Genomic DNA, 26,303 nt, shown 5'->3' with positions numbered 1-26,303 from the left:
TAAGTTGAAGTGCATGCACTCTTAGAGCCAGACTTTCCAGGTTCACATCCATTTACTGTCTGTGTGGCCTTGGGCAAATTACCTTATCTCTCTGGGACTCAGTTCACCCATCTACACAATGGGGATAACAAAAGTTCCTACCTCATAGAGTAGTTTGGAGGAGGCAGATATATGTAAAATGCTTAGAAGAGTGCCAGGTCATAGAAAGCCCTAGGTATTTGCTATTTTTATTAATTTTATAAAAAGCTCTCTAACATCTGTTAAAAAGAATGGTCTATTAATAAGCTTGGGCAATCTAGGGATCCCTGGGTGGTTCAGGCAGTTAAGTGTCAGGTCATTATCTCGCAGTTCGTGAGTTCAAGCCCCACTCTGTGCTGACAGCTCAGAGCCTGGAGCCTGCTTCAGATTCTGTCTCCCTCTCTCTCTCAAAAATAAATAAACATTAAAAAAAATAAGCTTGGACAATTTAGCTGGGTATGATGTCACGTGTAGGCCAATTCTGATCCCCATGATTTTGTTTCAATTTACAGTTCCACTCACTGTTCTCTAAAAATTTACTTTACTGCTTTTTACTAGAGAAATGGGGTTACCATTTTGGAAGTATTTTTTTTTCTCAACCTGGCAAGCCTGTAAGCACCAGCAGCAGGAGAAAAAGGTCAGGGAAGAGCAGGAGGTCAGACCACATGCCCCGCTTCCCCTCTGCAGGTCCTCAGGCCACACGTGGTCAGGGCTGAGTTGCGAGTCTGGGAGGAGTTTCCAAGTGGATGTGAGGCTGCAGGTTTTGATTGGAGCCCTGGACCAGACTTCAATGTCTAACAGAGAGCCTACATTATTGAAAAGAGGCTTGTTTTTATAATCAAGAATCAAACAGCAATTAAGCCTGCCATGAAGCCACCGGGGGTCAGGGAAGGAGGCTGGGCCATAGCGTGAGCAAAATCACTTTCTGTGTGTACACTGCTGAGTTCGTCCCGTTCCACACACCGGTTACATCTGTGGGGGCTCATCTGGGCATCTCTAAGAATCAGGGTGTAAGAGCAGGTATGCAGTGAGCTGGTTAAAACCCTCCAACACTAGAACGGAGCCGGATGGGGGATCCTCAGCGGAGGAGCAAGAGCAGCCTGGGGGTGGGTGGTGGAAAGTCAGGAGAGCACATCCCTTCAGCCATTGTGGATGGAGATCCACGGGGTTCCCCCCAACCCATGACTGGACTCATTCCTGCAGCCGGATGGATGGCCATTCCAGCAGAGGGCGCTGGCGGGAAGAGCCCTCAAAATGAGTCCCGCTGACTTTCCTTCTTTCACCCTCCTCTGATGCCCCTCTGCTCCAGCCCTGGAGAAGGCAGAAGACAGAGAGAGGAAGGAAGCACCCACCCTGCCCCTCTTTGACAGAGCAAATTCTGAGCCCCAGGAAGGGAGAGGCTCTGCCTTGCATGGGAGATGGACGTTTTAAACTGGACCAAGTGGGGCTTTTTCATAGCTGAAAATGAGTTAATCTTCTAACCAACACCAATACGGTGGCTGAACATGGTTGGGATGTTGTGGGGTTTCCCTGTGATGTCATCGGAGGACAGAGCAGGACAGCTGAGCAGAGGACTTTGAAGGTAGCCCTTCAAAGTAAGTGAAAATACAACCAGTTTCCACTGGTACCTGGACAAGTTCATCCGTGCCCAGCAAATGGGTAATGGAAAATTGATACAATGCCTGTTTCATATGGGCATCAGACAGGCTAAACACATTCACGTGTATCAAATGATTTCACCGTCCTTGGCAAATAGCAATAACACAAGTCATTCAATCTTCAATAAATATCTGAGGGTCTATCATGTGCCGGGCGCTATTCTGGGAGTTAGGGATGCATAGTGAACAAAAAAAAGGCCTCATGGAGCTTCCATTCTAGAGAAGGAGGCAAATAAAACACAAGCAACTAACAGATATATATAGATATATAGATAGATAGATATACATATATATATATGATTAACATATATATGTACATACATATTATGTCATATGAATATTATCTGTAATATATTGAGGTAGAATAACAGGCAATGATGCCATACAGATAATTATACATATAACATGTAATATATTAGTTATATCACATATGTAACAGTTCAGACAGTTATAAGTGCTATAAAGAAAAAGCATGGTAGGAAACAGAGGAAACAGGATGGAGTGAGGCCAGTTTTAGATAACGGTGGCTTCTTCCATTGGTAGAATGCCTTACAATGTTAAAAATGCTCTCCTAAGCAGCGTCTCATTTTATCCCTAGAGTCATTTGTGAGGGATTATTCCCGTCTAGAGGTAAGGAAATGGGAGCTCAGGAAAGTGAAGTGACTCCAAGCCGGGTGACCTTTCGTTACCCTAGCCAACAGAAAGGCAGGCACAAGCCCAGTACAGCTTGAAGCTTCAGCATTCTCTGTGATGCCTCAATCAATTCTGGGACCCAAAGTCAATACGGGCTTACTGGAAGCCAGTGCTTATGGGGCTTGGCCGCAGTGTTGGAAAGAGGATCTCTTTCAGTTCTTCCCTGCAGCAAAACCATTGCTGCCGTCCACTCGCTTTATCAAGGACAGTATCCCCACCAGGCCACACGGGAGGGGGGACGGAGAGCCTCACCGCTGATGCTGTTTCACCTCAGCCCATTTGCAAGCTGGGGAGGAGAGTGGGGGGTTGCCGGGATGGCGGGGGCGGGGCGGCGGGTGGTGGAAGACTATCACCAAATTTTTCTCTAAAAATGAAGCTGAAATACTGAACCTTGCCTACGCAGAGTTAAAAGTTCATAGATGAATAGCAGCAAGTTTGGATGGATCTGCTCAAAGGAAGGCTGCCCACAATTACACCCCAGGCTTTACAGAACAACCAGTCCCTTTCTCTCCGGGGGGATGGCAGCTGCAGCTGGGAGCCCTTAGGAAGGGCGAGCATGGCCGGGATTTCAGTTCAACAAGCTCAGTGTAGAAACCCTCAGCGGGCTCCTTCTGTCCTCTGTGGCTGGAAGGACAGCCTGAATTTCCAGTGCATTTGAAATCAATGGCAAGGTACCTGCAAAGCACTTTTGCATTTGTGCTTTTAATACCATTAGAGTATGTCATTGCTTTTGGACTGAGTTTGGATGTCTTTTTTTAATGACTACTTTGGAAGCAGCTGGCACTGTAATTCTTAGAGAGAAAAGTTATTATTTGAAAACAATATTTTGAAAGTAAGACCTGTGGACATAGATGTCAGTAGGACCAAGGATTAGAGAACAGAGGAGATCTGGTGGAGGTTGTCCCGAGGAGGAAGGGGGGCTGAGCAGTGGGAGGTGGCAGAAGGGGAAAGGGGGGGGTGGCAGAGCAGAGGGGGCTGGGACTGGCTGTGGGGAACTGGCAGGGGGAGGCCCAGGGAGCCTCCAGTGTGGTATGGAGGTGGGAGAGCATTCTGGAATGGGGATGTCTGTTCCATTAGATGCTGTCCGGGATGTAAATCCCTCCTTCAAACTTCAGTCTACTGGGGTCACAAATGCTTTCTGCGGGCTGTCTTGTGCAAATCAAAGAGGACTCTGAGTTTCATCCTTGGCTCATGGTGGTTCAGAACAGGGCCGTCCAAGAATACTTTCTGTGATGATGGAAATGTTCTATGTGCACTGTCCAATACGACAGCCTCTAGTGACATGCGGCCAGTGAGCATCTGAAATATGGCTCATGTGACTGAGGAACTGAATTTTTAATTCTGTTTAAGTTGAACAACCATATGTGGCTCACAGCTACCGTCTTGAACAGCACAGGTAGAGAGAAGTGGTGTAGACAGAAGAAAGAGTCTCAGGTCAAGGTGGGTCTGAGAAAGCTAACACCCAGGGAGTGGAGAGGAGGGGCTGAGTTAAATCGATTTTACCTAGATCACAAAGTCAAGGAAACCCTGAGCTGACAATAGTGTTACAGAAGTGAGAAAAAGGAAAGAAAAGGTCCTTATTTGGGCAAAATGGAGTTTCTAGATATGGCGAGGATTTGTGTTTTCATAGTCTTTCCCCCACCCCAGAATCTGTGCACAAACAGCTCATGGGGAAATTCGTAACAACAACTGCAATGGCACGTGTGGGTGTCACTGTACCTGACCTATCAGATGACTGAGGGAATAGTACCTGAAGATTCATTTCCTGGTTTCTCCAAGGCTTTTGCATTACAAGCCAAGCCACTTGCCTGCCCCGGACAGGGACATACATATACCACACATCATCCACTGACAATCATCTCCCTTGAATCCTGCAGCATCCCCATGAGGAAGGGAGGGGTTGATTCCCAGTTCATAGCAGAGAGGGCTGAGGCTCAGAGAAATGAAGGGGTTAGTCCAGGAGAGTTAGATTCTTGATCTCTTGGTTCACCCCACCTGTCCCTCCATCTGAGGCCCTATCCTGGACTCTCCACTGTGGCCGCCATGAGGAAGTGTGGATGCGAGTGAATGTCCCAGGACCCCAGACGTGTGACAAAGCTCCAGGATCCCCTGGATTCCGGGTGTGCTCTTCCGTCTCCCACCTGCTGAGGAGCTCACCGACTCCCTCCCTAGACCGTGAGCCTCTCCACAAGCGGGACCCATACTGGATTCCCTTCTCGTTTTCCCCAGAACACAGTGCCGCCCACGCAGCCCATCTCAGCCAACACTGATGGACTGAAGACACAAACGGAAGAAACAGCAAAGGTGGTGTCTCCACTGACGTAAAAAAAAAATTATTATCACGTATGAAGAACAGGGTTAATGCATCACAAAAACATATGCCCTTCCCTAAGTCACCACGGAGCATCTTCCCATTTATTGAGTGGAGCCAATTCCCAGCCACTCAGTTTTAAACCCTCCAGGGGGGTGGGCTCAGACCTGACACTACTCTCTTTTCTCTTTTTCCTGCTGATGATTTTATCTGTTGGGAAAAGGGAATTCCCGAAACTTAAACAGTGACTTGTTTTTGCCGGTTCAGTCGTGTTACGCCCACACTCAGAAAACTGGTGAGGAACGGTGGTGCCAAATCAGCCTGCCTATCTTTTTGTTAGTGGATGCAGTAAAAAACTATACATAGGAAAAAGAAGCTAAGGAGAAACAGTTCGGATGTATTGTCTCAAATTAAATTGGGTATTTTGCAGGTGTAAAAATCCATATTTTTATCTATCAAATAGACAAATGATCAGTCTTTAAAAGTACTCTGGGGCACCTGGGTGGCTCACTTGGTTAAGCGTCCGACTTTGGCTTGGTCACGATCTCACGGTTTGTGAGTTCAAACCCCGCATCGGGCTCTGTGTGACAGCTCAGAGCCTGGAGCCTCCTTCAGATTCTATGTATCCCTCTCTCTGCCCCTCCCCTGCTCTCTCTCTCTCTCAAAAATAAACATTAAAAAAAAGAAAGAGTGCTCCAACATCTCTCCTTGGCCTGTTAAATGTGAATGATCAGTGACAATGAGTTTTTGTGGACATAGTCCTAAGTGTGGAAAATGTTTTTGTCATGAGACAGACAGCAGCCAAGCCTGCGGTAATATTGCAAATAAGACCACTCCCAGTAGAGGATTCTCAGATCTCTAAGCTAATGATATAAGGCCATCTTCCAGCTTCTCCAAGGCTTTCACATTACAGACACAAGCAGTTTGCCTGCCCCAGACTCACTGACAGACACAGAACACACTTGGGAGTCTAATATTTGTCCCTCGGAAGGAAAGAAGTCACTTCCTGCAAATTGAGTACTGACGAAAGCCCAGTTAGGTGTTCCCTTTTTACTCTATGACCTGTCTGAATCGTGTGGAAGTTTTCATACTTCGGTATTACTTTGTTTTGGTATTGGGCTTGGTATTACCTTGCAAGTAAGCCTTTGGACTTTTTACAGCAAAGTATTATAGCAAAGTTACCAAAGTATTTAAGTTACCAAAGCAACTTTAAAAAAAAGCAATTAAGGGGCGCCTGGGTGGCTCAGTCGGTTGAGCGTCCGACTTCGGCTCAGGTCACGATCTCACAGTCTGTGAGTTCGAGCCCCGCGTCGGGCTCTGGGCTGATGGCTCAGAGCCTGGAGCCTGCTTCCAATTCTGTGTCTCCCTCTCTCTCTGCCCCTCCCCCATTCATGCTCTGTCTCTCTCTGTCTCAAAAATAAATAAAAACGTTAAAAAAAATTAAAAAAAAAAAGCAATTAAGATGTTCAAAATGATTAAGAACTGTGCATAAATTACTGGGAAGTGGGGAAGGATAGGAATAAGCCTGGGGAGGCTGGACTCACCTTTCCAAAACTGGCCGCGTTGACAGGCTGGGTGTCATTCTTCTCGCAGAAGTCCAGGTAATGCATGTAGAGGGCGCTGCGAGGGATGCAGACCCCCTCCGCGATCTCATAGTTCTCCTCCAGCCTGTGGAATGAATGCCCAATGAGCAAGCCTCAAGCAAGAAGGGCATGGTCTTTCTAGCTCTCCTCCAGAGGAGGACTTGAAGAGAAGTCTTCCTACAGATGGGGAAACTGAAGCCCAGGAGGACAAAGCCACATGGTCACGCGTGAAGTTGGTAGGTCGGCAGGATCGGACTTCTAGCCCCCGTGGCTGTGTGACCTCGGATCACTTTCAGCTCAAATTCCCAGTCCCTCTCTTCCATGCTGCCATTGGTCTGGCCACATTCTGGGTGGATCAGGTTCCCCCAAACTCCCAAAGTGATACAGGATCCTGTAGGTGCCCCAGTCAGCCGAGCTTCGAACCACACACTCACTCATGTAGCCATTTCTAACAGGTGTCCCAGTGTTGGAGCGTCTTTGCTAACAAGAGCAGTGCGGTGGGATAGCCGTGGGAAAACAAACACCCAAGGAGAAACCAGACAGTGGGACAGCCAGTAATCCACTGACTGAAGGAAGGTTTTAGGATCCCAGCGGGAGCCGAACCCTCTGGTTTCTTCAGGATCGCCTCTGCCGTGCTGGAATTATGATTCTATACCCATCACCTTCGTAATGACCCTAGGTTAAGGGTTTAGGGTAGGGACTTTCCATGGGGATTCAAACCCCAGTGTTGTCACTTGCTGGCTTGGTGACCTTGAGCAAGTTATTTACCCTTAGGTAGGGTTTCCTTTTGGAGGTGCTGGCTGTGATCGCCTCATAAGCTGTTGTGACAGTCGAACGTGTGACATGTGCAGGCATGGTGCCTGGCACACGATAAACACTTAGTAGGTGTTGGACCTCACCATCATACAACTATCCTCTCCTTAAAACATCTTTGGGTGCCCATATGTCCTGAATGGGTCCTCGATCTTGGGATATAAAAATAAACTAGATACAGTTTATCCTATTTTCCCCTCTTTCACCTAAACACCAGAGTGTAGGCATCAAAAAGAATCCTGCCCCCTTTTTCATAGACACCTTGAAGGTTTAAGAACACTTCTTCCAGCAGAACTGCCAGGGCACATGACAACTTGGGGACGTCTCTTTGGGCCTGCTGCTTTCAGAGCCTGGGGCACACACTGTTCAATTAACTCACGAACAGAAGATATTTCTTTCTGGATCACAAACTGGATTTTTGGAAACGACCCAAAGTCATTTGGAACCAAGTTTGAGGAATAAAGTGACTGGAATAGCCCTTTCATCTCAAACATTTGTTGTGGGGTGGGGAGTGGGGGCAGAGACAAAAATAAGGCAAGATTCTAGAGCAGTGAAATAAATATCCTCAGATGGCTTCTAACTTCTCAGGGGCACTTGCCAAAGAAGTGGTCCAGTCCTGCCGTGACTGTGAAGCAGAATGAGGACACGGCCTCCTGAGGTGGCCACTTGAAAGGGCAGTGCTCACTGTGCTCATTCCAGCATGTGGTTGAAAGAAAATCAATTGAATCATTTCACATCCAAACCTTACCAATGAATATAACCCTAGGCACGCCCAGATAAATGAAGAAGCCTGGTGCTGAGTGGTCTCATCACCTCACCTAGTCCCCCTTCTTCTGGGAAGGGGAGCACTGAGTAACTCCTGATCATTTTTTAGAAGTGTTCCGGGAAACTGTTTATGCAATCCTTTCTGGGTGACCTAATTCCTTGAGGTTGGCATGGTGTCTGAGTCACTCCTGCATCCTTGAAGGCCAACATATTCCTTGGTACACAGCAGATGCTCAATTAAGTGTCTGGTGGATGGATCGTTGCAGTTATATATTCATTCAACAAATACTTATTGATCTCCTACCACCTGCCAAGTGCTGGGGAGCACTTGGTGCGCAAGATAGTCCTTGTTTGTACATAGGGAATAGATTAAATGGTGGGCAGATGGATAGAGATACAGGTAATCTTTAAAATTCAACAAATATTTATTGAGTTCCAGGCACTGCTCTCGACACTAAGGAAATAGCAGAGAGCAAAACAAAGGCCCTGGCCTGAAAGGGCTTACATTCTAGTATACATGTCCCTGACATCGGAAATTAGAACAAACACTGGACGTGGCTCGCCGTGGGAAAATGCTTTCACATAGAGATGAGATTTCTTGGGACTGTCCTAAGCTTCAGGTCTGGTATGAATGGGAATCAGCCTTCTAGCTTAGCCTGGACCCCTAACTGCCATTCACAGCACTGTTTCTCTCTAAAAGTGAGTTCAGAGGTCCACATGACCAGTTTACATACAAACTTGTATGGACCATCGAAATATGGCAGCTTTCACAAAGTGGGGTCTCACAGACATGCTTTGCTTGGCCTCAATATTGTTGGCCTGGCTTTTAAAATTCAGGACATTTCCCCTAAGAATCTGGCTTCTTGTGAAAAGGCTGAGATCTGGCAATGCTGGGCCCATATTCCCGCATGACAATAATTGGCCAGAGGTAGGTGTGCCCTCGAGTTGGCCAGAGTCCTCACTCCTCCCTACTTTTCTGACACCAATCTATTTTCTGTTCCTTGTCTGGCTCCTGTAGCCTCTTGTGTTGACATAAGGCATGACCTATGTCCTGGTTCACTTTGCAGTCTATCTGGGAAGAATAATGCATCAAAATATGAAAAATTAACTACTATAAGAGCAGTCAAAGGTGGGAGAACAGAGAGATTCCTGTGTAGATGAGAAGAGGTAATTAAGGTTTCATGGATGAAGTGGGATTTGAATTTTGTGACAGCTAGCATCAGTTGCTGCTCTTTTCCCAGGTTCCAGGCACTGGGTATCTGGTATCTCTTTCCATCCTCACAATAACCATATAAGGTAGGTTTTATACCCATGTGTCCAATGAGGAAACTGGATACATGGGTATAAAGCCTACCTTATGTGGTAGGTTTATATGGCTCAGAGAGTGGAACTCATGAGCCCATGGTCGCGCAGGCAGTAAATGGGAGAGTCTTCCTCTAACCCACTACAGTGTCCTGCTGTGGTAGATGGAGGGGATTCTAGGCAAAGGAGAACAGCAAGGGGGAGAGACAATGTGCTTTGGATGATGGAGACAATGGTCCGAGTGGAGAAAGGGCTTGCAAAGGAGCCTTTAAAAAAAAACAAAGGGGGAGGGGTATGGAGAATCTTCCAATGCCCCCAAGAGAATATGGCCTGGAATAGAAGTTTGGCAACCCTCGGAGTTCAAGAATTACTGCAGAAATGTCATTTGCAGGAGGCGATGGAGCAGTACTCAGTGAACTGAAAAAATAAAGACTCAGAGGCAGGAAGACCAGAGCATTTCTGGGATGCTGTAGAAATAATAATAATGTCATCAATAACAACAGTCACTAATATGAATTTAAAGCTTACTATGTTCTATGAGCCAACAACGGATTGATTGTAAACGAATATAACAATAAAAGCAAAAAACATCCAAGTTTCCTTGGTTTCATCTTAGACTACTGAGAGTCCCATTAAGCAATTTCCTCTCAGGGGCACCTGGGTGGCTCAGTCGGTTAAGCATCCGACTCCTGACTTCCACTCAGGTCATGATCTCACAGTTCGTGGGTTAGAGCCCCACACTGGGCTCCACGCTGACAGTGTGGAGCCTGCTTGGGATTCTCTGTCTTCCTTTCTCCGCCCCTCCCTGCTCCAATAAATGAATAAATAAACTTTAAAAAAAAAAGCAATTTCTTTTCAAAGCTTTGATTTCAACTCTGTAGACTATGGTAGAACATTTTCCAGTCTAACACACACACACACACATCCTGGATGGCTGCAACTTTGTGCAGGACAAGCTGTGGGGAGGAGAAAGTATCCCTTTTTGCTTATCCTTACTAATCATTTCCTAAAATTAACTTTGGCCAGAAAAATCCATAGGTACATTCAATATACATGCATTTCAAGCCATTCAGAGTTCATCTTACAAAAGGCATATGACCCTTTAAAATGATAGAGGGCCATTTTTCTTTTTCTTTTTTTTTTTTTGAGTTTATTTCTGTATTTTGAGAGACAGACAGAGACAGAGAGTGGGGGAAGGGCAGAGAGAGAGGGAGAGAGAGAATCCCAAGCAGGCTCCTCACTGTCAGCATGGGGCTTGAACCCATGAACCATGAGACCACGACCTGAACCGAAACCAAGAGTGGGACACTTAACCGACTGAGCCACTCAGGCACCCCTAGGGGGCCAGTTAAGTTTTCTCAGGCATGGTTGCAGCATGATCAGATTCACTCTTTGGCAGGTCATTCTGGCACCTCTACTGTAGGAGGACAAGGCTGACTAGTAAGGCCTGGCACACGGCGACTAACTCGTATCTGTTGAACAAATAAATGAACAAACGAGACCAGTTAGGGGCTACTACAAGACTTCAGGCAAAAAGTGATGGGGTATAAATTGGAGGAGTGGCCGTGGGGGGCAGGGATAACACTCAGTGCGTGTGGTTCTTATGCTGCCAGACAGATGTGAGATGGATGGCACCAACCAAGGCAAGCTCTCAGGTTCCTAACTGGACTGGAGGATGACTGGAGGCGCCATTCCTCATGGTTAAGAACCGCAAGGGAGTAATGGAGGGCGGTGATCATGTGGTGTTAGAGAGCACAGTCTCCCAGGTGGATTCCTGGCTCCCCCTTACCATTAGCTATTTTGCTTAAGCCCCCCACCCCCCGTGCCTGAGTTTATATTTGATATTCTTGTGGCTCGCTCGCTCACTGAGTACGGCCAAGGGATCAGCATTAAAATAGAAGAGCAGGGTTAAAATACATCCCATTAAATGAACCCATAGCAGCAACAAACTATCTGAATCCAGATGAGTGTAAGTCACGGTTCACACAGGCTGAATTAATTAAGCGGTTACCTGCCAAAGGCCAGAGCCTTCTAAATAACTACAATGCTACCCACATTTTGTTCCTCTTCCCAGAGCTTCTTCGCCTCAAGGTATCTAGGTGGCTTATGACTATGAAGCATTTTAATAAGCTCTACAAGTGAATAGATGTAACTGGCATTAAGGGCAACTTTGACGCTCGATGAGTTTCCGCAGAAATAGCGTCATGATACCTTTCCCCAAACCTCCTTACAAAATCCAGAGGGTCCGTGCGTGTACTGAAGTTGCTAATTGGAATGTCTGCTTCGCTGACCAAGGCATGGCAGAAAGAAAGGCAGTTAATTATTTCTCTTCATATCTGATGAAATTTCCCCTTCTCCTCACTTGTAGAGGACATCATTAGTCTGACATGGTGAACAATACTCCATTATACCTGGATATTTTTAATGATCACCAAAAAATTCCCCACTTCTTCCACTTTTCTGATCTTCTATTTAATAACTTGATCATATTTGAATTGAACCTATCCTATTATGGGGAGATAATGAACTCAGTCTACTAGCCAACAGGAGTCATTATCTGCGGTATACATTTTGAAAAAGATCTCCTCATGAGGCTTTGGCCGCAGCAACCCAGGGCAGGGGAGGAAGCTCCGTATCAGCACTTGACAATGAAGACCAAATGTTTCAGCACCCAGCATAATTGTTCCTGCTGCTCTCCTTTGAAACCTGTTCTCTTCTCTGTACGTGTGAGATTTCAGTTCAGAGTCTCCACTACCCGGGTCTTTGCGGACATGTCTACAACAGAAACTTTCTCTTCTATTTTACCAGAAGATCAGACAGCAGGACTTTTAAAAGCCTTGCAGGACATAGTAACTTATTACTCAGGTTGACCCAGAGACTGAAAAATACATGAAAACAAACTTGCTAAGCAGAGGCCAGACAGTAATCTAAACCCATCAGTTACTCCCCTCTGCCTCTGTGGAGAAGTTCTAATTCCCTCCCTTGGCATGTAAGGCCCCCACCATATGACCCCTGACTACTTCTCCAGGCTTCTCTCGACCCATTGCTCTGCACATACAGTTCTCCCCAGCCAAAGGACTGTTGATCTTGCACATGCTCCCCACCCCATATGTTCTAGGGCATTCCACCACAAGAGGTGAGCCCCTCTAGGCTCAGCTCAAATTTCTCTCCCTGACACTATGTTTAATTCCCACCCAGCCCCATCTGCTCATGGCCTCTTAGTTGGTTCCTCATCCTCGCCAGATTCATGGATTCATTCACCCGATAACATGCCGAGTGTTGCGATGGGCACCCGCCAGGCACGGAGTTGCACCTGTGGAGGAGAAAGTCTTGACAGGAAGCGCAGCCTCTGCCCCCAAAGCTCTCATCACTTCCTGGGAGTTTCCACAGCCCTTCATATCTGTCTGCAGCTCCAACTGCCCTCACTGAGAAGCAGCACTGGGTTCAGAGGCAGGGGACGCTGAGGTTAAATCCTGCCCACACCACTTGCAAGGCACCACAGGCTCGGGTGTGTTGCTTGAACCCTCAGATCCTTGTCTCTTTCATCAGTAACATGATGCAAAGGATACTAATACCCATCTCCCAAGGCCGCTGAGGGGATCAACAAGAATCCACGCACAACCCACAGCCCTCTAGGTGGCAGAGGGGGACGCTGGATAAGGGGCACCTGTCAGTATTATTCTAGGTTACTGTGGAATATTCTGGTAACACTTTACATCTTAGACTGAGAGTCCTTTGAAGGCAGGGACCAAACAGCATCCCTATTTATGTTAGCACAGTTCCTACTACTGTGCCCTGAACACAGTCAGTCAACCCTGCAGAAGGAAGAGAGAAGGAGGTGGGAAGGAAGGAAAGCAGACTTTTGCACAGACTTTTGCACAGATCAGAAAAGCAATTTTTTTTTTTAACCTTAAGACCTGGGTGATTAAGGAAAAACCCCCAATTAATATGAACATATTTGCTTTATATTTTCTGTGCCAGGGATATTCACATTTGCTATCACTCCTCACACAAGATGGGTAACATCATCTCCATGACAGGGAGGAAGAAAGGGAGGGCCAGGCAAAGTGACTGCCCAAAGCCACTCTCCTGGGAAAAGCCAGGTTTGGAGTATGAACTCAGGTACGAGGCTCCTAAAGCTCTCACTGTGTGCTATGGACTGACATTCCTTTGGTCAGTGAGCCGGCACACATTTACTGAGCACCTACTGTGTGCCAGGCACTGTAGAATACAGCAGTGAGCAACAACATGCAATCCCTGCCATTGCCTTTAGGAAGCTGACAATTGATCAGAAGAAAATGGGAACCAAGGAAAGGACTTCACTGGACAAGAAACACGAACAAAATGGTGGGCATTGGCTCTGTCTAGGTCTGAGGCTGAATCTATAAAAAGCCAAAACAAGCAAAGAAACAAAACCGATCCATTTTTCTTTAAACAGCACTTAAGCCTACGACTTGCTGCTAGGTAGACCAACCAACCAGAAACACGTGTTCAGATGGATCTGGTATTTCTCCCAGGGCCTCGGCTGGCTCTCCCTCCCCTTTGAGGGCCTTCTTGGGAATCAGGCAATCCTCCCCTCGGGTGGAGTGAGACTGTGACCCTCTGTTGTGTTCAGTTGCCTGCCTTGGTTTCTTCTTCTTTAAATAGGGGTAACAGTCCTGCCAACTCGACAGGGAGCAGCAGAAGAGCTTGGCTGGTGACGTCTCCAGCCAGGCACAAGCCTGGTTTGCCACTGGCATCTGCTTAACCTGTAGGTTTGGCTGATGCAGAGTGATGGGCTGAATCGGGGATTTAGTGCTGCCACTATGATGATGGAATCGGACCAGAACCTGGAGTCTGCTAATCCATATCCTGTGTTTGCCCCACGAGCTACTGGGTTGGTATTCCAGAAAGGCCTGGAATTAGCCAGGTTCAAGAATCCCTATGCTCAGTGTTTGGTTAAAGTCGCCCCCCCCTGCTTTTTTTTTTGTGACAAAAACTAGGCACTATATAATAGCACAGTGTCACAAGTTCAACTGTTGCCAATGCTTCTTTCTGTCAGGGCTGGGCCAGGGGTAGGCAGCCCAGAGCTCCGGTGGCCACAGCCGAGGTGATCTGGGTACCATTCTTTATCATAAACCATCCCCCTCAACATTCTCTTTCCATCCCTTCCCCGTCTCTACTCAGTTCTACTTCACCATTACAAACAAGGCTGCAAAGAACATCTTCATAAGCCCCCCTTGCACACCTGTGGGAGTGTTCTCCATATTGGTGTGAAGAAGTTCTGGGTGTTCACGGCGAAATGTTAGTGGGACTACAAAATTGCCCACTCAAGCGGCTTTACCCTTAGACCTTAGAATTACACCTTAACCACAGCACAAGATACTTAAAAAAAAAAAAAAAAAAAAAAAAAAAAAAGGATCATAGCTCCACACCCTAGCATCTCCTTGTCTGAGACATGCCCTTCACACTGTCCTGCTTAGTTACCTTTCTGCCTCTGTGGTAGAGGGTTTCTAGCAGGGCACCGGTCACACCTACAGGCATTATCGGACATCTCTGGCTGTTTTCAGTGCTAAAAATGTTCAGCCTCCCTTTCTGGAACAAGGTGGCCTAACTCATATTATGGAAGCGAATAATGTTCTGTCACTGTTGAATAAAGGATCAAGTCAGAGATGGGTACCGAACGTCGGGTACCGGTTACTCTGTGACTCTGGTCTAGGAGCTGTGACCTGGTCCGAAACTTCAACAAACTTCTTTGGAACAGTACCCAGTCCAGCTTTCTACCTGCGGCCTCCAAGAACATTTTAAAGAGAAACGTGAAATTTCTTTTGTTTTATATTAATTTGAAGGATTGAAAGGCCATCAATCACCCAAGACCTCCTTTTAATTGTTTTGAAAGAAAGAAAAAAAAACACCCCCCCCCCAAGAAAGAGATGATTTGGTCTTCTACCCTCTTCCTTTGGGGAAGGGCCTCCCCCTGCACCCCATAAACTGCTGAAAGGGGAGATGCCTCTGCCCTGACTGGCGCACAGGGAGCCAGAAGTGACACAGGCGACAAGGGAGGTGTGTGAGAGGGTAGGGCTGTGGAGGGGGACATGGGCTGGCAGCAAGCAGGCCAGGATGGTGGAACAGGCCGCTTACCATTCCAAAATCCTCTGCGTGAATAGAGGTTATTGTGTGGCCAGGATTCCAGCAGCGCTCCCCGTCCCCAGCGGCTTGGGCTTTACTAACCCTCGTGACCGAGGATGCTGGAAAGTGTTTGGCAGAAGGCATTTGACAATATTTGCCTGTTTTCTGCTGGGAACTGCCTCCAGATCACGTGGCCCCAATTATTTTAGGCTGCTTGGGCACTGTATTGTTTGTTCTTGGAGTGGAGATGGTCTCCGGGGCGATGGGGAGGGTGCTCGTGGCGAGGAGGGAGCAGGTGGAGGAGCAAATAGCCCCCAACACAATTCCCAAAACAAACCAAGTGTCCCAGGAGAGCTCGGCATTGTCGGGAGACCAATGTCCTTTCCTGGGCCTACACACCTCGGTCCTGAGGGCCTGCACGCTGCCGTTGCAGAGAGCGGACAGCACGAAGGATGCACATGTCTCAGAGAATGAGATGCCATGGTGTGGAGCTAGGTTCCTTTTTTTTTTTTTTTTTTTTTTTTTAAGTATCTTATACTGTGGGTGAAGATACAAAATGGCAAAGCCATTTGAGGGGGCAAATATTAGTCCCATTAATATTTTCTGGGTACCCAGCTCTCCTTCTCGACGCCAACACAGAGAACACTCCAACAGGTGTGCAAGGGGACATATGAAGATGCTCTCTGTGGCCCTGTCTGTAAGGGCGGAGATGAGATTTGGACACGACGTAAACGGCCAGCAGGAGGAAAGTGGTGAAATCGATCTGCCATTGTCATACGTGGAATCGTGCGCAGCAGCTAAAATGAGGCTGTGCTCTATGGACTAACGCGGGTATGGCTTCGGGACATTCCAGTGAGGAAAGGGCAAGTTGTGGGTCAACGCAGTGCAGCAGGTTGTAGGACAGTATCCTTAGTGTGATATGTCTGCATTCCTCTTGGAAAGCAGAAAATCCGAAATTAAAAAATCCACAAGTCAGAAACTTCTGTTGGCACACATGCTTGTAAAAGCATAGGCAAGACACTGTAAACACACACACACACACACACACACACACACACACACACACACACCCTTCCCACTGGCCAGAGGGTTGCTCTGGATGAGCCCCGAACAACAACAAGGAACGGACGATAGCCTTATCTAGGATGTTTCAGTTTTCAAGTGAGGAAACCTATCACTTGTATTAATAAAATAAAATAAAAACAAAGTAAGGGCTTATTGAATGTATTCATATCTTGCCTTTTTCTAAAAAGCTAATAAAGGAAAAAGAAGACATTCAAACAAACGAGATGGAAAAGTGCATAAACATCCGAACTCACTGGCGACCAGAGCACAGGGGGAACATGGTATAACTGACCTCACTTTCCCTTGCAAGATGGTTGGGGGGGGGGGGCGTGGGGGGCCGTGTTCCTTTTGAGAGACAAAGTATTTACACTGAAACTACATTCTAAAAACTCTACTCATGTGGAAGTTAATATAGGAGGTCACATGTGCTCCACCATGGTTTTAAGCGTGACTGTTTTACTTAAGAGAAATGTCCTCCTTCTTCCCTGTTTACAGACCCTCTCCCCTGCCTCCCTCTCCCACCTCATCGGTATCCTTCTCCTCTCACTCGCTGTGCCCCACACTGGCCACCTTCTGTAGTTCCTCCAACAAGCTCAGCCTGCCTCCCACCCTGTAGGGAGCAGCGGATGCTGTGGGATGTGCCCAAGTTACCCCTGAGGACCGAGGTGTCCTTCTCCTCTGCTGGGGGGGCTGCTTGCTGAGGTCAAATCCTTGCTGAGGAGTTGTCCTCAGCAGAATGTGAAGGGAACTGCCTTGCCCAAAGCTTCACCCCCCTTCAGGGGGTAGCCGATATTCCATGATGGGCAAGGTGGGGGATAAAGGCCTGGACCCAATGCCTGGACTCTGGTCTCTCTGAAGGGCCAGCCCAGCCTCAGAACTCCCCACAGGATTGCTGAGGACTCTACTGCAGCCTCCTGTCAGCCTGACACCCCCTCTGCCTCTCCCAGTGTCCCTCACACCCCCATGTGTCAATATTGGATGCATGCCCGAATAAACCACCTGCACACCCATCTCTGCTCAGTCTGCCTCTGGGAAAGCCCAACCTACATTAGTACAGCCTTTTAAGAAACTGTTCCCTCTGCCTAGAATGTTCCCTGCCCCTGATTTTCACATTGTCATGTTGTGGACTTCTTGTCATACAAATGCGTACTTAAATGTCACCTCCTCCAGGAAGCTTTCCCACACCACTCAACCTAAAAAACCCTCTCAGACACTACCCTGTCAGCCAGTTCTAACTCTAGGCACAGCACTTGTCAGTATCTAATGCATTCCTTGTTTATTTATTTATCATTCATATGATACTTTTATATCATAAAACTTTCCCCCTCATCATTCCTGGTCTATATTACTCACTGTTGCACTCTCAGAGCCTAGAACAGGGTGTAGCAATAGTAGGTGCACAGCCAACATTTCTTCAATTAGTGACTGAAATTCTATCTCATACATATAAAGGGAATTGGAGGACAATCTGATGTTCTTTGAACAACTTGATGTCTTTTGATAATAATACAACAAAAATTTATAAATTCTTGAATCTGATTTGGCCTTGAAAGCAAATTTATTTAAAAAAAAAAAAAATCCCCTGCCTTTGTGAATTGGAAAATGAAATGTCTTTTGGAATGATCTACGTGACGTTTTATGTAGAAAAGGACATTCTGTACAGACTTAGGTACAGTAGGGGTGAACTGACTGCAAACATCAGGAAGGAGGGAAGGCCTGCTCCAGGATGCCCTGGGGGACTCAGAAGGGAGGGTGTGCTGACCGCTGGCTCTACGTCAGATGCTTCAAGCGCTTTCTTTGTACTAACTCAGTTTCCTCTTGACGACTACCCCTAGGAGTTTGATACCACTGCTATTCCCATTTTACAGGTGAGGAGACTGAGGCACAGAGAGGTTAAGGACCGCACCCAAGGCTACACAGCTGGGAGTTAATTTCTGGCAGTCTGATTTAAGACGCTGCACTGTCCGCAGACTCACTGTTGCCAGGCAGATATCAGAGAATCACAGAAAATTAGAAACGAACAAGGTGATTTTTCTTCTACTCACTCTCAAATTTTTTATTCTGAAATGTGCAACGTGCTCAGGTTTTTAAAGTCAGTGTGTCTGCCGATTCCTTGCATTTCTAGAAATTCTCATGCCCAAAGTCCTTTATATTGATACCTCATTAGATGTCCTGGCATTATGGGAATTTGTGTGGCCATGATTTGGGAGAGGAAGGGTGCAGGCACAGGTTTGACCATGGAAATAGGGTAGAATTTTCAAGAAAATGAAAAGCAGCAAATGCAATGAGAAAAAGAAGACAGGGACAAAATGATGGAAACAAGCCAAAGTCTGGAAATCAAGCTCTTGAAAACAACCTTTGCTGTCCTTGCAGCCAAGCAAGCTGACTGTGGAGACTCTTGTTAGAGAAGATTGAGTTACGCTCCTGAATGCTTTCTCCCGATGCAGTCTTCCTCTCACCTGTGCATGGATTAGTCAGGAGAATCTAATGTGATTTGCTCCTTAAAGCCTATCTGCTCTCTTTTCTCATTTGTCCTCTCTTCTCCATCCATCCTGAGTCTTCTCTTCCTTTCTTCCAAAGCAGGGGCTTTGCAGTTAAAGAGACCCAGCCTGTGCCCCTTCGTGGCCCTGTGTATATTCAGGCAAATGATTTAACTGTCTAAGCTTTATTTTCCTCATCTGTGAAATGGGCATAAATGATACCAACTTCAGAGAATTGTGAGAATTCAGGGCACCTATAGGAAGTGCCTGGCATGGAGGAGGCTGGCACATAATAGCTCTTAGTGCCTACACCTCCCCACTTCTCCTTCCTCCCTCCCCTTCCTTCCTTAATCCCCTCAGGTTAGCTGGGCTGTGCTGCCAGGGGAATCATAGCCCTAACTGACATGGAGTTTTGAGGAATAAATCTCAGGTGTAGACAGTTCTTGTTCTCAAAGGTACAAAAAAACTTCTAAGTAAAGCTCTTAGAGGAGAATGTACCTATAAACCTCAAACATGAAAACAACCACTTAAAACAACATCCATTAAATATTTCACCAAGTCCAGGAATTCCAAATATTAAAAGTAAAGCCACTAAAGGAGATAATGCTTGTTAATATTACTAATGTTAAAATAATTGTAGTATAGTTGCAATTAAGGATTAATTCATTAAGGGATCATTGGTAGGGGTGAACAGACCACCATTACTATAATTTGTTGCATCCTTATTAACTATAACAATGGATTCCATTAAATCAGTTAACAACACCCACATGGCAGCCAGTCCTTGCCAGGGTCTTGGTGATGGAAAACAAAATCTACACCCAAATAAAATAAATACGAAAATCCCAATCTCCAGGCTGGACCTAAGTTGAGTAGTTTACACAGAGCTGCAAATTAAATTGACTGCATGTTAGGCTCCTGGATGTCAAGTTCTCATGCTGATGTCAAACTTTTCGGCGATACCCTATTGTATCAGCAGGAAGCTGAAGTTACACGAGCACCACATCAAGAGAGAACTTGCTGAAAATGAACTTACCATTGCAGAGTAGCAGGAGTGGAGTGGGGCTTGGATGCTCTATTGTTTTCTTTTTCCTCATCTGTTAAAGGAAAGAAAAAGGAGCTACCTTCAGTAGGAAAAGTAAAAGGCTTCTCAGCTCTCCCAAAGTTCCCTCAAATATTGATGATTTGAAAGCAACCGTACTTTGGCTTTTCCGACATGTTAGACTTCTTCTCGAGTGAGAAAAAAAGGGGAAACTGACTTACACAGAAAACTCTTTTACATCACTTTGCATTTTGATCTGATGTAACTAACCCGTGAAGAGTTGAGGAACTGTCTCTCTTTATCACTGAGCAGCATGACTGCGTTCACCCGACTTGCTATTTTCCCACCTGCAGCTGGACACCTGACTCTAGATTCTGACCTAAGAACTTCTAGACCTCACTGACCGTTTGCTCCTGGTAACGCCCATGGAATAGACAGCAGTGTCAGGTAAGGGAAGAAGAGTGTAAGGGTTCGGGAGAATTAGGATAGCAGTACAACAGAGCAGAGATTGGCAATTCTTTTTCTGTAAGGGGCCAGAGAGCAAATATTTTAGGGACTGGGGGCCAAGAGGCAAAATCAAAACTATTATATAGTATTTATATAACAAAAGAAAAAACAAATTTCCACAAAACTTTAATTGACAATATTCAAAATGTAATAATAGTAATTGAGTACAGTTTTTGTAACATAGGTCTATTAATAAGGATAATGGAACTGTTTGGGGGGAAGAGGCAACATTTTTCTTAACCGGAATTCAAAGTTCACATCTCTACCATTGAACAGATTATAAATATTCACCTGTAAAAACCATTCTTAATTTATAGCCCTATGAAAACAGGCATCAGGCAAGATTTGGACTGTGAGGTCCTGGTTTGCTGATTGCTACAACACAGCAATCTGAACAATAGATCAGTCTTTGTGTCTATGAAGAACTACTCACAATTTCATCGTGGATTAACTGAGCAATACATAGTAATTAGCCTCATCCAATTCCTAATAAAGATTATTAATAGAAACAGTCAACATAAAATTTCTTGATCCACAAAATTTGACCCAAGAAGACCGGTATGAATAACAATCTCAAGAGAAAATTAATAACATCAAAACCCACAAATATAATCAACAAAATTTACTAAGAACACGTAAAATGGTCAAAGAAATAAGTCTGTGGTGTAAAATTTATATGGAAAAGAATCTGTACATCCACAAAAAATATTTTAAGTAAAACAAAAATGAAAGTGGAAGAAAATGAAATATGGTATAGGGAAAAACATTAAAAATAAATAAATTAGCTTAGGGGCACATGGTTGGCTCAGTTGGTTGAGCATCTGACTCTTGATTTCAGCTCAGGTCATGATCTCATGGGTTGTGGGTTCGAGCCCTGCATCAGGCTCTGCACTGATAGTGTGGAGCCTGCTTCATGTTCTCTATCTCCCTCTCTTTTGCCCCTCCCCCACTCATGCTCTCTCACTCTCTCAAAATAAATATTAAAAAAATAAATAAATAAATTAGCTTAATAAAGTTGAGTTCAGAAAACATTTTCTTGATGGAAATGTATAAAGACTGGTACGATTCTGATTAAAATGTGTATTCATAAACACCATAAGACACTCCTGTTGCTTATACAACAAGTGTACATATTCAGCTTCTTCCTTACTAAACAGAACTGCAATTTAGAGGGGACCATGTGTCCAGGGAGGGTGATTCCCTCTCAAACCCTAGAGAGGTGAATGTTGATTAATTTAAATCTACCACCGTAGTTTTATCTACCATCAAGCCACTGATGGGGTAGGTGTGACATGATGGGGGGCGGGTGACACGATGCTGGCCTTTAGGACTTACAGAGAAGCTCTCTGGGGGCCTCTGGGAAAGATATTTTTCCCCTGATAAGAAGAGATGGAAGGGCTTGATTTTGAACTTCCGCCCTCCAAAACTGTGAAAACACAAGTATCTATTGTTTTATGCAAAAGCAAGCAAGCAAGCAAACAAATAGGTGAGAGAGTCTGGCCTGTGCTGGTTTTGAACATGGCTGAGCGGACACGAGAGCGAGGCAGCAAGCTTTCAACTGGGAAAAGAGCAGCCTGGGGATGAAGTCCACACTGAGGCAGCAGAGAGGAAAGGTGGAAAGACTGGGGGTTCCAAATGTCATGTTGTGCCTCATCAGCCGACCCCCAAACAGCTGCCTCTTTGTTTGGTCAGATGATAAAATTTTCTTAGTCAATAAAACCTCTTTTCATTGGGTATTCTCTTCCCTACCACCAAAACCATCCTAACCAATACAAACACTCACACGAAATGTTCTCAGGGACAAAGTGTCCCAGCCCATCATGGGCTCGACACCTGCTCACGGTGCTTTGTCAACCTAGAGCTCCTTCTAAATGCTTCTCATCCTTTCCAACTAGAATAAATGACACCACTGCCTTGAAGCCTTCCCTGATACTCTCCAAGTCAGGCATCATTGATCCTAACTCTTCTACAACCAATTATAACTTGTCTCTTGGTTGGACAGTTTAGCCACCTGGATCATTATTTCTGTACACAGCCACATCCATCTCTCCAACTTCAGTATCCTACTTAAGAAACTCCTACTTAAGAAAGGGATGATATCTTAGTAATTTTTGTGTTTCCTCTTGCTAGTGCCTCCCACCTGGCACTTAACAGTTGAGTCTGCCTTCCACAAACGTCTGCAACAATCTTAAAAGAAATAAAAAGCACAATAAGGAGCATGAACACGTGGGTCTCACAACAATATAGACACACACACAAAAATACTAACCTCAGTTTTCACAAAGAAACAAATAGGAAATAATAATAAGGCACAATTTTACATCTCTGAGAGTAACACGAGTTTTAAATAATGATAATCCCTAATGCTGGGGTGTAAATGGTAAAACTGACAGTCACATATTTTTCTGAAGGTAGTGTTAACTCATACAAAGTTCTGGCAAACAAACTGGCCGTAATAGTGACAGCCATCTAAAATGTCCAGTCACTTGACCTCACAACCCAACTCCTAGAAATGATACTAAGCAAATAATCCAAAATAAATAAAAGACTATGTTAAGAAACACATGATTGATTTTCTTCTCAAACAAGGAAAAGTACATAAATGACCTAAATATACCTCCTGGCGTATGCTGGAACATGATTAACATTTCCATTCCCACTAGAACTGGCAGACTATCTCCCCCACCCCCTGCTTCTTTACATTTTAGCATTTTGGCCAAGCTGGACTAGATATCAAAAGACCTGTGTTCTAGAATCAATGCCAAAACTTACTGGCCATGACTGAGCAAACCCCTCAACCTTTGAGCTTCATGTTCCTTCATTTGTAAATGGTCATTTTATAGGGCCAGTGAAAGGATTATATTAATTAATTCAAAAAATATTCACTGAATAGCTGATTTATGCCAGCTAGACACCGAGGATAAAGAAATTAAACTCCTGTCCTTCTGTCTGGTTGGAGAGCGAGAAAGACAAACAACGGAGAGAAAGGCCAAGTTCAGTGAGAAGTGATAAATGCTATGACACGGGTAGGCAAGGAGGAGCCTGCTGACACAGACTGGGTGAAAAAGCAGAGCCCATCGCGGAAGGCTTACTGGAAGAAGCAGTGATAAGTGAGCTAAGTCTCTGAGTGTGCCAGAGATGGGAACCAGATGACAAGGAAGGGGGGACCAAGTCAGGGGAAAAGAAGGTGGAGAAGGTGAGGAACAGACCGAGACAGGGGACCCAGAAGCTCATGACCCCCTCCCAGGAGGAAGATGGCTACAATGCGGGTTGGGCGTGGCGCAGGCAGCTGGAGAGGGGCTCTTCTGACAACGTAATAACTCTGTTTAAGCTTCAAGACAGTTGCTTAAACTGAGGATAATAAGCACGCCTGCCTTGAAAGGCTGCCGGCGGAATTAGTGGAATGAACTCAACACAGGCTAAGAGCTCCCAAATCTCATTTTCAGGGCTGCGTGGCAAAGACCGCCCTCGGCTGCTCTGGCGGCCAGGAGCCCCCGGAGCACTTCTGCTCAGCCGTGGCTGCTGTGGGAAGCAGGCCAGGGAGGCCGCGCTTCTGCTCGCTTCTGCTCGGAAAGACTTCCAGGGACAAAGACAAATGCGTGGATGGAGACCCCGCCAGGGAAACACACACTGGGCGACATCACAGCTCCAAACAGGAGGTGGCATTTGAGCTGCGCCCTGAAGAGACAGTCAGGGTTTTTAAAATAACTTTGTTTTCTGTTCGCAAAAGTAATCCATGTCCGTTTTTTGACTTTGGGAAAATAGACAGAAAATAGAAATCTCTGGAAATCTAAGCCCCTCTCAACACAGAGAACTATTGTTTTCATCTTATTTACCTCCAGTCTGCTTTCAGTGTTCTCTTTCACACCCAAGGACACGCACACCCCGAACTTAAAACAAGTGGGGGCCACACAGTCACCCTGGCTTGTCGCCTGTCCCCTTCGCCTTTACAAGGACAGGTCAGACTTTGAGAGGAGGACGCTGAGGGAGGGGGTGTTCCAGGGGAGGAAGCAGCACGCGAAAAGTCTTGGAGGACAAAAGCCGCGGCCCAAGGGAGAACGCACACCTTCCACTTGGCTGGAGCCACAAAAGTCTTCTGGGACTCCGTCTCAGTGCCCTCCCCGCCTCAGGTCACACCTGTCTCTACTGTGTCAGATGTCTCTCCCCAGTGAAGCTCTGCGATGGCCCATTTCTGGTACCAGCGAATGCAGAGAGACCTGGCTTTGAGGGCAAGGCAGGCCTGGGTGCGAGTCCCAGCTTTGCCCTCGACTCTGGTTGGAACCCTGAGCAGCTACTCCACTAAAGGCCTGGGAGTCCTTTACCTAAAACATGAGACTCATAACTCATACCACAAGCACAGTTTGAAAATTAAGTGTGTTCAGAACCAGACACCTTAAAAAAGAATACCATCACAACAGTAATAGCATTTATTGGCCAAGTACTTAAGCCAGGCATCGTGCATGCCTAGGTTTTCGTGCACTCTCTCACTGTATTCCTCCCAAGGGTGCCATGAAGAAGTTTTATATCTGATTTCATAAAGAAGGAGATCGAACTTTGGAGAGTCTGAATCACTTGCACCAGGCCCTGCAGCCAACGAATGGAGACTGGACTTCACTCTGTGCTCAGCACACGGTGGCTACTGACCGTACTTGGACAAGAACTGGTCGATGCTGGAACCAGTGCAGACTCTCCAGCTTGGTCACCAAAGAGGTGCCTTCCACCCTTGCAGGCCCCTTTCTAGACCCCTAGTGACTCTGTGCCCAGCCTCTCTCTCTCCCAAAAAGGGGTGTGTGTGTCACAGCCAGGCCCCTCCTATTTGATGGCTGTCAAGCCTAATTCGCCAGAAGTGCTGGTTACTCACTTACTCATTCATGAAATACCGATCAATCGTCTGCTAGGTTCCAGCCCTAGGCCGGGGTCTAAAGGGTGAGACCAGACAGACATTGTCTCTGCTCTTTAAAAACATTTTTTTTTTAATATTTCTCTATTTTTGACAGAGAGGAGTAGGGAAGGGGCAGAGAGACAGGGAGACACAGAATCAGAAGCAGGCTCCAGGCTCTGAGCTGTCAGCACAGAGCCCGATGTGGGGCTCGAACTCATGAACTGCAAGATCATGACCTGAGTTGAAGTTGAATGTTTAACTGACTGGGTCACCCAGGCGCCCCGTCTCTGCTCTTTTAAGATCAGAGTCAAATTATCAGCAAATAAAATGTAAGGGCAAGTCCAGGATGTTACAGCAGCACCAAATGTGGGGTGTGAGCTGCGTCTTGGTATCTGAAGGAGGAGAAGGAGCCACCTGGGTGACGAGCACAGGAGAGCACGTTCTAGGTACAAGGAAATAGCCACAGTTGATAGAAACTTTACTCTGCCAAATGCCTTTTCTTTTTAACAGGCAAAAATGCCGCAAACGAAATGAGATTCATGCCATAAGGCAGAATTTCCAGCCAGCAAGGCTCCTGGAGGCACTCACAGCACACGCTGGGCCACCCATTCTCAAGGCCCACCCTGCTCATCCTACCAAAGCCAGAGAGCGGTCGTTTGCTTAAAACCTCCCAGCGAGATGCAGCCCACTGCCTGGCCTTCCAGCCACTCTGTCCTGCTCTCACTTTGCAGTCATGTCTCCAAACACGCTCCAGGGAAATCTCAGTCAATTTCCCAGTGGAAACTCTCTGCTCCCCTCTCTGGATCTACGTCCTGATAGAAAGTCTGAGGCCAAATTTCCAGGCTCAAACACTGGCTCCACCACCTGCCAGCTGTGTGACTTTGAACAACCTTTTGGTGCCTTAGTTTCCTTACCTGAAAAACAGGGGTAACAATAGCATCAAGCACATACTGTAAGGATTAGTTAACCACTCCTGGCACAAGATACATGCCACCTATGTATTCGCTGTTACTATAATAGTTGTCACTCTTCTGCAGCGGCCATGCACCTGGATCCCCATCCTGTCCCTGGGGCTG

At 46.1% G+C, this 26,303-nt stretch overlaps 1 protein-coding gene across 4 annotated transcripts in view; it reads right to left on the bottom strand.

The window, feature by feature from the left end:
- Positions 1-26,303, bottom strand: part of RFX4 (regulatory factor X4) — a 143,680-nt gene that overhangs the window by 95,298 nt on the left and 22,079 nt on the right. For all 4 annotated transcript variants that reach the window (XM_042947604.1, XM_042947605.1, XM_042947606.1 and 1 more), the window contains 2 exons: positions 19,833-19,893; positions 6,225-6,348 (listed from right to left, as the gene is read on the bottom strand). In XM_042947604.1, coding sequence (XP_042803538.1) covers positions 6,225-6,348; positions 19,833-19,893 — 185 coding nt within the window. The remainder of the gene's footprint in view (positions 1-6,224; positions 6,349-19,832; positions 19,894-26,303) is intronic.

The sequence above is a fragment of the Panthera leo genome, chromosome B4, assembly GCF_018350215.1.
Source record: "Panthera leo isolate Ple1 chromosome B4, P.leo_Ple1_pat1.1, whole genome shotgun sequence".
NCBI classification, from domain to species: Eukaryota; Metazoa; Chordata; class Mammalia; order Carnivora; family Felidae; genus Panthera; species Panthera leo.
The sequence above is the reverse complement of the archived record's forward strand: the minus strand, read 5'-3'. Positions and strand labels throughout refer to the sequence as shown.